At 34.2% G+C, this 13,108-nt stretch overlaps 1 protein-coding gene across 1 annotated transcript in view; it reads right to left on the bottom strand.

The window, feature by feature from the left end:
• Positions 1–1,389: 1,389 nt before the first annotated feature.
• Positions 1,390–13,108, bottom strand: part of LOC138696235 (uncharacterized) — an 89,719-nt gene continuing 78,000 nt past the window's right edge. The window contains exons 31-35 of the mRNA XM_069820950.1: positions 11,964–12,002; positions 10,890–10,934; positions 5,055–5,099; positions 4,795–4,881; positions 1,390–1,475 (exon numbers count right to left, since the gene is read on the bottom strand). Of these exons, the coding sequence (XP_069677051.1) occupies positions 1,390–1,475; positions 4,795–4,881; positions 5,055–5,099; positions 10,890–10,934; positions 11,964–12,002 (302 nt within the window). The remainder of the gene's footprint in view (positions 1,476–4,794; positions 4,882–5,054; positions 5,100–10,889; positions 10,935–11,963; positions 12,003–13,108) is intronic.

Here is a 13,108-nt window from a genome sequence, read left to right as displayed (position 1 = left end):
CCTCCTGCTTGAATACAGACCTCACATCGATGTCTCATTGACCTGCGAACACGATCCCAAACTCCAGGAGTATTGCGTATGTCCTCAGAACATGCCACAATTCGATTCCGAAGGGATTCCAAATCAGGCACCGGAGACAAATAAACCAATGATTTTAAATGGCCCCACAAGTAGAACTCGAGAGAGTTCAGATCAGGTGAGCGTGGAGGCCAAGCAATTGGGCCACCTCTACCTATCCATCGATCAGGAAACCTACGATCCAAGTACCGGCGAGCCGTACGACTGAAGTGTGCAGGAGCGCCATCATGCAAGAAGTGAATATGTTGACGATTGATCAGTGGAGTGTCTTCTAAAATATGAGGTATGGTGTTTTCCAGGAAGTTTGTGTACGCCTGCCCCGTAAGTCTGTTTACAAGTACATGGGGTCCAACTAACCGATCACCAATGATACCGGCCCACATGTTGGGGGAGAACCGCACCTGGTGATGAGATGGAACAGTTGCACGTGGGTTTTCATACGCCCATACATGCTGATTGTGGAAATTTGTTATGCCATCTCGTGTGAACTGTGCTTCATCTGTAAATAATACTAAGGCAGGAAAGTTCGGATTTACACCACACTGCTGCAAGAACCACTGACAGAACCTAACTCGTGTAGGGTAATCTGCTGGTAACAGGGCCTGTATACGTTGCAAATGATAAGGATACAATTGATACCTACTCTTTCAACAGTCTCCAGACAGTCGTATGAGGAACATTGACTTTCAACGCTACCCTTCGTGTGCTGATAGAAGGAGTCATGTTCACAGCCTCCAGAATCTCTTCCTGTACTTCTGGAGTTGTAGATCTTGGTCGTCCCCTTCCCAAACCAGGAGAGTTAAATTTTCCATACTCGCACAGACGGTAATGGAGACGTACAAATGTCTTCCGATCTGGACATTGTCGCTATGGGTACCTCTCCTGGTACAAACGACGAGCCAGCGCAGCATTGCCGTCCGCCTTACCGTACATGAAGTGTATCTCTGCCAGCTCTTGATTTGAATACATGTCGCACAGTCTAACGCCTACACAACACTGAGTGTAACCTTCGCCTCGGAATGAACTGTCAGAGTGCCCTCTTAATGTCTCCTTTGACGGCAAAGACCTGCGGAAAGAAAAATGTTCCGGTTGTGAAGGCCATAACTCGGAAATAAAGCATTTCCGGACACATTTTGTAATGAACTATTTTGATTGTCTACATGTGGGAAATACATACCTGAAATTATGCCCCGTATTTTTTAAACACCCTGTACAATATTAAAGGAATGAGAACAGCTGATGTATTGAAAATTCTGGAAGATAAATGGGCGAAATTAAGACTGACGCACCTGGTTCGTTGTAGTCGCCCTCTTAGACGGACACCCAGAATTCTGTAAATGTGAACTGATAACTATTTTCGTGACACTCACCTGGCATGTGGGATTCATGACCACCAACTGAAAGAGAAATTGTTGTTGTTTATTGATGTTGTTTATTGTTAGTAAAATAACATGTAGGCCTACAAAATTACAGTCTTAATTCTTCCCTGAAGGAGTAAAAACTCGTGCTCAGGGAGTTATCTAAACACATACTTAACACAAACAAAGATAATTATTTGACACAAATAATACTTATTATTTTATTGTTCTTTTTATTATTTATTTTTTGTTCTTTTCTTTGTGTATTTCCTTTGGTCGAAGTCGTTTCCTCCCAGATGGTCACCGGAAGATGCAGTGGTTGCCTCCTGCTTTCTTTTCACAATTTTTTTATCTTATCATCGTCGTGCCTCTCCATTCTTTCTCTATATCGTTCATCGTTTTTCCTCTTACATTGCACGTGGAAAGTCAGCCATATCATACACTTAACACTGTAATCCTTCCATTCGGGAAGCAATGACTAATTGAGATTTCCATATCTCTGAATAATATATATATATATATATATATATATATATATATATATATATTCCTAGAGTCAGATTTGCCATTGATTTGGTCGTAATAATTATAGGTTTTTATGGTTTATTTATTTACTAGCCATACCCGTGCGCTCCGCTGCACCTGTTAGAAATAAATATAAAGTAATTTCATAATTAAAATAGGACGTTTGATCCAGGGAACAACTTTTACAACAGCGCAAGATAATCTACTTCGCTCATTACTCAATTTTTTTTGCATTGCATTTATTGCATATATATTTTAAGTATTTTAACACGATTCAATTGAGCATAGTTAAAATTTGAATTATAAAATAATGGATTGCTAAGCTAACGTACTATTACTGCATACTAAATCAATACACTTTCGTTGTAAGTTAATTCTCTGAGATTAAAATGAGCGTACATAAATATTATTTTAAGAAATACAGAAAACGAATGTACATAATAGCCTAACAAATTTTCTGTGCATAAGAAGCTATTTTAATCTTACCTGTCCTCGATTTACTCAGACGTTACTGTAATAACATTATAGCATTATGTCTATCTAGAGAAACTACACTTTCCAATGGTGAAATAATAATTAATTATACAAATCGGTTAATTTAGCTTCTGATATTACTTCATACAAACACACAAACATTCTCTGTAGGCTATATTTAATAGCTTTCGATTGTTGATGTCCAAGGCCCCTTATAGACGAAGTCATTTGTTCTTAATTCATTGCACCGTCTTAGATGGCGTTATTTTAATTTTAAAACTCATTTATCTCATTAAATACCAGTCGTATCAAAATTTTGTAAAGAATAAAACTTATCGAAAATCATTTGTAAAGAAACTTTTATTACGCAACATTTTTCACAAAAATCAATAATAAGCGAGATATTTCGATTTATTTAATTCAGGCCCCCTTATAACCCCCCTTTTAAATAAAGTATTTTGAATGCCATATAGCCTAAAATCTAAGCTACAACGAACTTAATTTATATTCCAATTTTCATATAAATCGGTTGAGCCATTATCGAGTGAAAAGGTAACAAACATACAGACAGACATACAAACAAAAATTTCAAAAAAGCGATTTTCGGTTTCAGGGTGGTTAATTATATACGTTAGGAACAATTATTTTTGGAAAATCGAAAATTACCAGAAAAATTTCGGGTACAGATGTATTATTAGTACAGATTTTTCCGATGGATAAGGAATTCTTAGCTATTGATTGAATCTGGAAGATTGGTTATTTACTGTATTGTAAGCTATTAATTAAGTTTTGATTTTGTTTTGTATCTTTTAGATTCGTTCCATTGATACACCTAACTAGAATATAATTCAGATTGATGAAAATTTTAGAGCAAGTTAATTCATGCGATAGTATTAAAGTTGCTGTTATATTGAAATATCTAGAAAAATGTTTGATTTGTCTTTAATTTCTACCCCGAACTCTTCTCCCGTTCACCATTCCTTCTAGTGCATCTTTCAGTAGGCAGTTTCTTTTCAGCCAGTGACTCAGCCAATTCCTTTTCCTCTTCCTGATCAGTTTCAGCATCATTCTCTCTTCATCTACTCTTTCAAACACAGCTTCATTTCTTATTCTGTCTGTCCACTTCACACACTCCATTCTTCTCCATATCCACATTTTAAATGCTTCTATTCGCTTCTCTTCACTTGGTCGTAATGTCTATGTTTCTACCCCACACAATGCGACACTTCATACAAAGCACTTCACTATATGCCTATATAATTATACAACGTGTTTGTTTATTCATACAGACATTGTTAACTCCTGGAAAAGGGAAGTCAAGCAATTGTCGATAGGGGTATGAATTTTATAAATAGGTTAAGTAAGTTGAGAATCTTCATTTATAATCATAAGATTAAAACGTCATCGTATAACAGGAATTGATTTAATATGAAGATAAACGATGTGGCTTTCTTTAGACTCATTTAGTCTCATTAAGTGTTATAATAGTACATTATGCAACGAGCCTATAATGGTAGTAATTAAGACGCAAGTATGTTTGTTTATGAAACGAGCGCAAGCGAGTTTCATAATTTTCATACGAGCGTCTTAATTACCATTATAGTCAAGTTTCATACGACTTTTTATGCTCGACCATATTTCTAACTTGAAATTATTCATAAGTATTCATGTTATTCTTATCTGACTGAGGAGCGGAACTGACCTTGTGCAATACCTCGTTAATTGTGAGATGTGCGCAGACGCGAATGTATTGATTTTTTCCGACAAACTAGTGTCGACATTGACCTAGATATAATCTAGAAAGTAAAATAAACATTAATCTTGAAATAACCTTGAAATTGAATTAGACATTGACAAACGAGATGACAAATTGAATTTATTTGAATATTATTTACAATTAACGCTAATTATTATAGTAACAGAACTGGCTTTATTTCAAATATACGCAGGTGATTTATTGTGCAATTGGTGAAATGATTTTGCGGGAATGTGCTTTGTGAAAGGCTGGAAGATGACGGTGAATTGATGTTAATTTCTGTGTTGTTTTTTTCCGACTGATTTTAATATTGTATTTGAGATTTCAATTTTATTTTGGATCGATTTTTCAACATAACCTTCTGCGACAATATTTGATTTCCAGCCTCCGTGGCATATCCGAGAATAATCGATACTTGCGCTTTCATATTGCTACAATGGTATTTTCTGATTGGTGGAACATCTGAACTTTAATGAATAGGTGTACTTTAATGAGGTCCATTAAAGGGCTGCTACCAGGTGTATAATTACTACATTTCGGCATGGTCGAGTAAAAAACATATTTAAATTATTGTGTCGAAAATATTAACTTAAAATGTCTTACCATAATGACTATGCTTGTGTTTCTTGCCGTGTCCATGTCCGTGCCCGTGCCCGTGCCCGTGTCCATGTCCGTGTTCGTGTCCCGAAACTTCGTTTGATCCCACAGAATCATGAAACATAATAGAATTATATAAGAACAAATAATAATTTACTCCTATTGTAAATTATTATTTTTTCAAACATGTATCTAGAAAATTAAAAAATATGCACCACACTGATTTGTGTGTTTAAGCTTAATAATTCTAATTATAATTCACTCACCTATATGGTGCACTGTATGAGGCATCTTTTTCTGGGTGGTATAAACTGAAACACAGACAAACAGTTGAGGTTTAATCCATCCTAATTCGTTAATGACATGTAGTCTATAATACATAGTCTGCAATTATGAAAGGTTTTAAGCCGATCGCATATTATAATAGTATACTATTGGTTTTAATTTTTATTTTAATTAGGTATTTGATTTCTAATTTTGAGCCATTTCTTATTGCCAATTGTTGTTACTAAATAATGTAATTAATTCGTAAAATTTAAGCCGTCTCTTAGTATGACTATTTATTGGTTCTAAAATAATATGTTTAATAGCTATTTTATTATATATATATATATATATATATATATATATATATATATATATACAGTAGCGTGCAAATTAATCCGAACAACGTAATTACTTATGCAAAAACACTCAAACGGGATAAAAAAAAGGATCTAAGACATACCTCAGTAATCTATGTGGCCTCCCTTGTTCCTAATAACAGCTCTGAGACGATTTGGCATGGATTCCACTAATTTCCCACAAATATTCTTCATTTCTTCATCGCGAAACCATGCACCAATGAGGGCAGAAATCATCTTCTCCTTTGTAGAACAATCCATTTTTTGCATTCTTCTTTTGCAAATTGACCACAAGTTCTCAATGGGGTTGATGTCGGGTGAGTTGCCTGGCCAGGGGAGTACCTGAATATTCTTCTTGTTGAAGAATTCTGTAGTTCTTCGAGACGTATGGCATGGTGCCAGGTCATGTTGAAACACACCTCTGCCATCCGGAAATGATTTTTACAGCTGGGGTACGTTTCTGGTTTCCAATAAGTGAATATATTTGTCAGAATTCATCATTCTCTTGATAGGTATTAATTCTCCAGGCCCTTCATGTGTAAAACAACCCCAAAACATTACTTTAGGGGGGTATTTGGGTGCTTGTTGGAGATGAGCTGCTGTTACTTTTTCGGATCCTTTCCGTACGAAGAAACACGGTGGTCGTGGACCTCGAAATGAGACTCGTCGGAAAAAAGTACATTCTTCCAGTCATTCACTCTCCAGTGTTGATGTAATTTTGCCCACATTAAGCGGTTTTTGCACATAACAGGGGTTAGCAGTTGCTTCTTAATAGGCTTACGAACCCTTCGTCCAGCTTCCAAATGCCTACGCCGCACTGTTGTGACGTGAATATTCGCCCCAGTAGTAGCCATTAACTCGCGGGTTAAGTTGACAGCAGTTAGTCTAGGATTTAATTTACTTTTCCTGACAATTAAATGATCATCTGCAGGTGAAGTCTTCCTTTTCCGGCCACAGTTTCCTTTTTTCTGGGGTGTGATGGATCCAGTCTCCCTGTATCGTTTTATGGTCGAATTAACAGTAGCCAAACCGATGTGACATTCTGCAGCAATTTGCCTCTGTGTCATAGAAGAATGCTCTGCTAATGTTATAATTTTAGACCGTTTTCGTGGAGTTGTATCCATTTGTGAAGACGACAGAATGTACACAGGATTGCAGTATTAAGTCTTCAACACAACTGAAATGCTTGTAAGTAAAAAACGACATGCAAAATGTCACATATTATAAAAAAAACAATAACGACAGGCCTTCAACAATGGAATTACACGTACTACAGATGTCAATTAAAGCGGTATGAGCAGCTATGAGACCAACAATGAAAGAAAATTTAAAAATATGTCGTGTTCGGATTAATTTTCACGCTACTATATATATATATATATATATATATATATATATATTTCTTCCTGTAACCATTACAGGTTTGCCATTGACAAAAATTACCACGATACAATAAATGTAGAGAAATGCCTTGAGGCTTTATGAAACATATTTTTGTTGATAAACAAATAGATAACAAATAACAAATTGAAATAGATTGAAACACAAAATAATATACGAAGTAACGTCAAGAAGATGTGAATTAAAGACATGGTCCATGCATATATTGCCTGAAAATAGCTATTGATCCTTTGCGTGTTTGTTTTTAAAATAATGTATTTAATCTGTAACTACAGTCAATGTATTGATATTATATCTCTTTCTTGTTACCTATTGCTTTAAAAAGAATGTGTTTAACTTGTAATTTTAAGTCAATTTATCTACTGTTCCTTTACTGTTTACATTTGTTTTTAAATCTTTTGTATTGCCCCTACTATTATATATTGCCCTTCAAGAATTTCGTTATTCGTCAGTTATAAGTCATTACTTGTGTTATTTTAATTATTGTAATTGTTCCTGAATCATGTATGTAACTTGTAACCGTAAATCATTGCTTGTAATATCCTTTTATTATGTACTCTTAACTGTTCCTTTGTTCATGAATTAAGTATTAATTTTAAATGAAAGTCAAACTTTGTTATATCAATGTACTATTGATTATCTTTTTAAGGTCGTGTATTTACTCTGAAACGGTTAGACATTCTTGTATATCCTTTGCATTGATTATTCCTCAAACATCTCATTAATCTTTAACAGGATCCATTCTTTCATTAAGGTGCATTCTTCTACATAATTCATGTGAATTGTAACTGTGACCACAATTTTATAATATAATTTTACTATTGTTTATTGGTTATAAAATATGTATTTTGATGCCAACTGTAACCCTAATATACCTCAGGGTGAAATAGGGTTTATTAAATTGGATAGTATAAAAAAACCGATTATCTATATATATAATTTGAACTGGTAATGGAAATTACGGGAAAACGGCTGAACGGATTTTAATGCGTGACCCCTCATTTTCATGCCTGGTATCCAAAGTTTTTCGGAAAAGTAGTAGTTTTCAGTGAAATGTCAATTTTCCTACATAATTTTCCTATTTTCCAAAATCCATCTGTTGTCAGTTTTGAGAATTATTTTATTCAATCACGGCCGACTTGATTGAATTTCAGAACAAAACACACACTATAATAAACAATAGGCTATTACACGAAGGCCATGACCTGCAGATTGCCGACATATTTAGAGCTCAATTCAATTTGTTATTAAAAACTGATTCTGCAGTGTATAATTTTCTGAATACAGCTATGTAGTGGATATTCAAATCTACGAAACTTGAGGTGGTTTGATGATTTATTACCATTAGAAATTAAATATTATTATAGTTAATATCATGATGCAGCTATTTTTCATTAATTGTACATAATATTGATATTGATGACATGAAAGTGAAACGTTTTGTGGTTATGTAAGTAAATGTAGAGAATATCTTAATTTAGATCTTCATTTCTATTACTGAGTGGCTGCTATATATAACTACAAAACTTAAGTAAGATAATAATATTGTTATTAAAAATCAAATATTTTTATACTTATTAACCCAGTGGGGTTGGGTCATTTTCATATACTTAATGGCGGTGTAGTGTAGATATTGATATATGTCATTGTCTTCAGTATTGGCTCGAGAGAGCGCAAAAATTACAGTTCCTAAGGAAAGATCAAAAGATATTACTTATTGATAAAATAAGAGGCCTAGAAAATTTTGTAGTCTCCAGATAATTTCAGCAGGATCTCTTAGTAGGATAAAATGATTTTAGCAAACCTGACATTTTTTTTAACTTTTGCCTACAATCCACAATGACCTGAAATAGCTACTGCTATCGTCCTGACATTGATACTTGCGTTTTCGCGTTGAAACTCAAAAACTGAAGTTGGATAGGTTCAAGAAAAAGTATTTGGCCTAAAAAGTCCATTCAGAGGGAGTATGTTTCATTATTATGGAAGCAAATAACTATCAAAAAGACAAGTATTTTTCATTGATAATAAATCTGAACAATTTTTATTTGAACATGTAACGAACTTAGTTTGCAGCAGTACTTGCTGCACAAGCCACTAGTTACATTTATTGCTGATATTGACTCTATTAAGATTGAATGTAACAAGTTAACCTATGTATATGGATTAATATCTACTGTTTGTATACTTTCCTCCTATATTATTGGATGACTTAAATTGTTGATATGGATACGTGAACAACTGTAATCATGTTCTGCTGTCACATTCTGCTTCATTTCTGGCACAATGTACCATTCAACACCCAAGTATAATACTTACTTACTTACTTACTTACTTACTTACTTACTTACTTACTTACTTACTTACTTACTTACTTACTTACTTACTGGCTTTTAAGGAACCCGGAGGTTCATTGCCGTTCTCACATAAGCCCGCCATTGGTCCCTCCTGAGCAAAATTAATCCATTCTCTATCATCATATCCCACCTCCCTCAAATCCATTTTAATATTATCTTCCCATCTACGTCTCGGCCTCCCTAAAGGTCTTTTTCCCTCCGGCCTCCCAACTAACACTCTATATGCATTTCTGGATTTTCCCAATACCCAAGTATACACCCAAGTATAATAAGTTTATTATTATACTTCGTTACTGAATGATTCATTCACCGATTGACGACGAAGAAGAAATGTGTATTTCATTACGACCGTATTCTTCACCCGTTGTGCATAACATTTTGTTCAGTAATAGACGTAGAAATTTCACTCGATGGTAGAAGTAATTAAATATGGCAACAGTAGAGAATGTGTTAAATTCATTGGCATGAAGTATAGGCTATTCATTATATTAATAATAATACTTCAAATTGCATAGCAAAAGCGAATATACAGAGTGATTTATATAGAACTGACACATTTCTTTCTTTAATTATTCCGTTGGAAATTCATTCAATGACCCAATTTTAGCACCAAATTAAGCAGAATGTTCTGGAGTTTCGATTCCTTGTCACTAGATGCGCAGATGTTCATGTTTTATTCCTATTGTTGGCAGCACTGTCCCAATTTTAGCAACAAATTAAGCAGAATGTTCTGGAGTTTCGATTCCTTGTTTTATTCCTATTGTTGGCAGCACTAGATGCGCAGATGTTTATGTTTTATACCTATTGTTGGCAGCTGTTTTCGACATTTTGTGTCAACGTGAAAATGCAGTACACATTAAATCAACGACTCTTCCTTGTAAAGCAATAATGGATTACGAATTCAATTACAGCTACTCAAAGCGCATAGCAGAGAGAATTTGGTGTTCGCAATCCTCCCAAAATAAACACAATACTGGGACTGGTAAACAAATTGGAAACAACTGGATCTCTGGTGAGTGAAAAGGGCCAATATTTTTAACCAGACTGTGAACACTGCAGAGTACCGACTGATTTTCATGGAGTTTGTTGAGCAACTGGACGATGTAGAGCTGAGTCAAGGATATTTTCAGCAAGATGGCGCTACATGCCATACATCAAATAAATCCATGGAATTAACTGCAAGTTTCTTTGACGACCGAATAATTTCCAGGAACCTGTGGCCACCGAGATCTCCGGATTTGGCAACGCCGGACTTCATTCTATGGGGTTACTTAAAATACAGTGTTTACGCCACACGTCCCCAGACATTGGACGATCTGAAGCACAACATCACACAGGAGATTCAAGCTATTGACAACAGAGTCCTCCAACGAGTGGCCAGTAACATGGAACGACGTGTTGAGTTGTGCCTTATGCAGGATGGAGGACATTTTCAACATTTGCTATAGAGGTAAATAATCTCCCAAAATTCCTCTACATTTTAGGTATAATAAGTTGTCGCTAGCACAATTCGTTTTGAAACAATTAATGAAAGAAATGTGTCAGTTCTATATAAATCATTCTGTACATTAATACACTACACGATCTCTTAATATTTGATACGTTTATAATTTTGTTTTAAACAAAGAAAGTATTATGAAATCATTTTTCTCTTTCTTTCAGATTTATATTATGAAGGAAGAAATAGGATTAAAGACAATTGTGTTTGTGAATGAGCACTCACTTATATGATATTCATTGCTGGGTTTCTTCTTGTAACTGCTGTGTTCTGAAACAAAAAAATAATTAGGACATACATTAATTATATTTTTATTGACATTAAAGATAATTATGCGTTATGAGTGTAACGTAGATTTACCGTCAGTAGTGAACTCTGGTTAGTTTCTGATAAACTAATTGGTTTACACTTCTCGTCCCTAGCGAAATCTATGAACCCGCTCTTAGAGTCGGGGAGATCATCCGCAAGTCTAGACATTATTATTATTATTATTATTATTATTATTATTATTATTATTATTATTATTATTATTATTATTTTATTACTATTATTATTTTATTTTTTTATTTTATTGGGTTATTTTACGACGCTGTATCAACATCTAGGTTATTTAGAGTCTGAATGAGATGAAGGTGATAATGCCGGTGAAATGAGTCCGGGGTCCAGCACCGAAAGTTACCCAGCATTTGCTCGAATTGGGTTGAGGGAAAACCCCGGAAAAACCTCAACCAGGTAACTTGCCCCGACTGGGATTCGAACCCGGGCCACCTGGTTTCGCAGCCAGACGCGCTGACCGTTACTCCACAGGTGTGGACCTATTATTATTATTATTATTATTATTATTATTATTATTATTATTATTATTATTATTTTTTATAGATATATTAATTTGTCCTACAGAATCTGTAATATTCACACTTAATATTTTAGGAGAAAAATTCTCTCCGGCTCCGGGAATCGAACCCGGGTCCTTGGTTCTACGTACCAAGCGCTCTGACCACTGAGCTACGCCGAATTCTATCCACAACACCGGATCGAAACATCGAAGGAGAAAAGTTCAATCCGGTGTTGTGGATTGAATTTGCCGTAGTTCAGTGGTCAGAGCGCTTGGTACGTAGAATCAAGGACCCGGTTTTTCTCCTAAAATATTTATTATTATTATTATTATTATTATTATTATTATTATTATTATTATTATTTTTGTCTTCATGTTCTTTTTCTTCTTCACTTAATTTGTATGTAGCAAGGTGCATATAAGTTTCACGACTAGAATAATAAAGTTTGAGAATTAACTCTCACCTATGTGATATTCATGACTAGGCTTCTTCTTGTTATATTCTGAAACAAAATTAGGATATACATTTGTTATACTTTTATTCACTGACAACAAAAATACTTTCTCAATAGCCCTGCCCACAATAGCCCTGCCAAGACTCTGGAATTCGCTACCTGCTAGCATCAGGGACTGTCGAAATAAAATTGAATTCAAACGCAAACTTACTAGGCACTTGGTCAGTAATTGATTTCTTGTAAATAGTTTCGTTAATCTGTCACTAAATATTTCAATATCCAGTAATTTCTCACTATACAATTTTGTTATTCTAGGTTTAATTTGTAATTCAGTAAATATAAAATATTCTTTGTTTTTCTATGATAAATTATCTGGTTTGAATTAGTCAGGTGATCTTTTTGTACTTCGATTTTTATTGTAATTGTAAATTTAATACTAATTGTAATTTTATTTGTAATTGTAATTTATTCTTCATATTATAGTTGGAATCTCCTGGTAGAGGGGCAGAGAAGGCCTGACGGCCTTATCTCTACCAGGTTAAATAACTAAATACTACCTTTCACGAGTTCAAATATTATTACTATTATGATTATTATCATAATTTTCTTCAACAACGTCGTCAGTATCACCATTTAGTTTGCTTGTAACAAGGTGCATATAAGTTGTTTACAAAGACAAAAGAGAAGATGAACTTGATAGATAGCTGGAGATTTTAATGAATATATTTTCAAGAATAGAGTTTTAAATAATATATTTTACAGAGAATTTAAGGAAATCTCAATTATTACGTAAAATGTCTATATTCGATTTGAAGTAATGAAATACAATAGAGTCGTTTAGGGACATCTCGACACATTAAAGAAAAATGTTAATTTTGGGACCATTTCATGCCAATTTTATTCTGGTAGCAATGTGATCATTTTATATGTCAGTATTGCAAAAAATTCAAATTGATGCCGAAGTGTCGACTTCTGTCATAATGGGGGAGATTTGAACATAGTATGACAAACATAAACACTTTAAAATCCAACATTTACAACATACATTTTGATTATGAATTATGAATATTGACATCGGTGCCATTTTTCACACATGTCTCGTGAAACCATTTTCGGCATACTCCAACAAACTGAACATAAAATTCTCTAGTATT

This window comes from Periplaneta americana, chromosome 1, assembly GCF_040183065.1.
Source record: "Periplaneta americana isolate PAMFEO1 chromosome 1, P.americana_PAMFEO1_priV1, whole genome shotgun sequence".
Classification (NCBI taxonomy): domain Eukaryota; kingdom Metazoa; phylum Arthropoda; class Insecta; order Blattodea; family Blattidae; genus Periplaneta; species Periplaneta americana.
The sequence above is the reverse complement of the archived record's forward strand: the minus strand, read 5'-3'. Positions and strand labels throughout refer to the sequence as shown.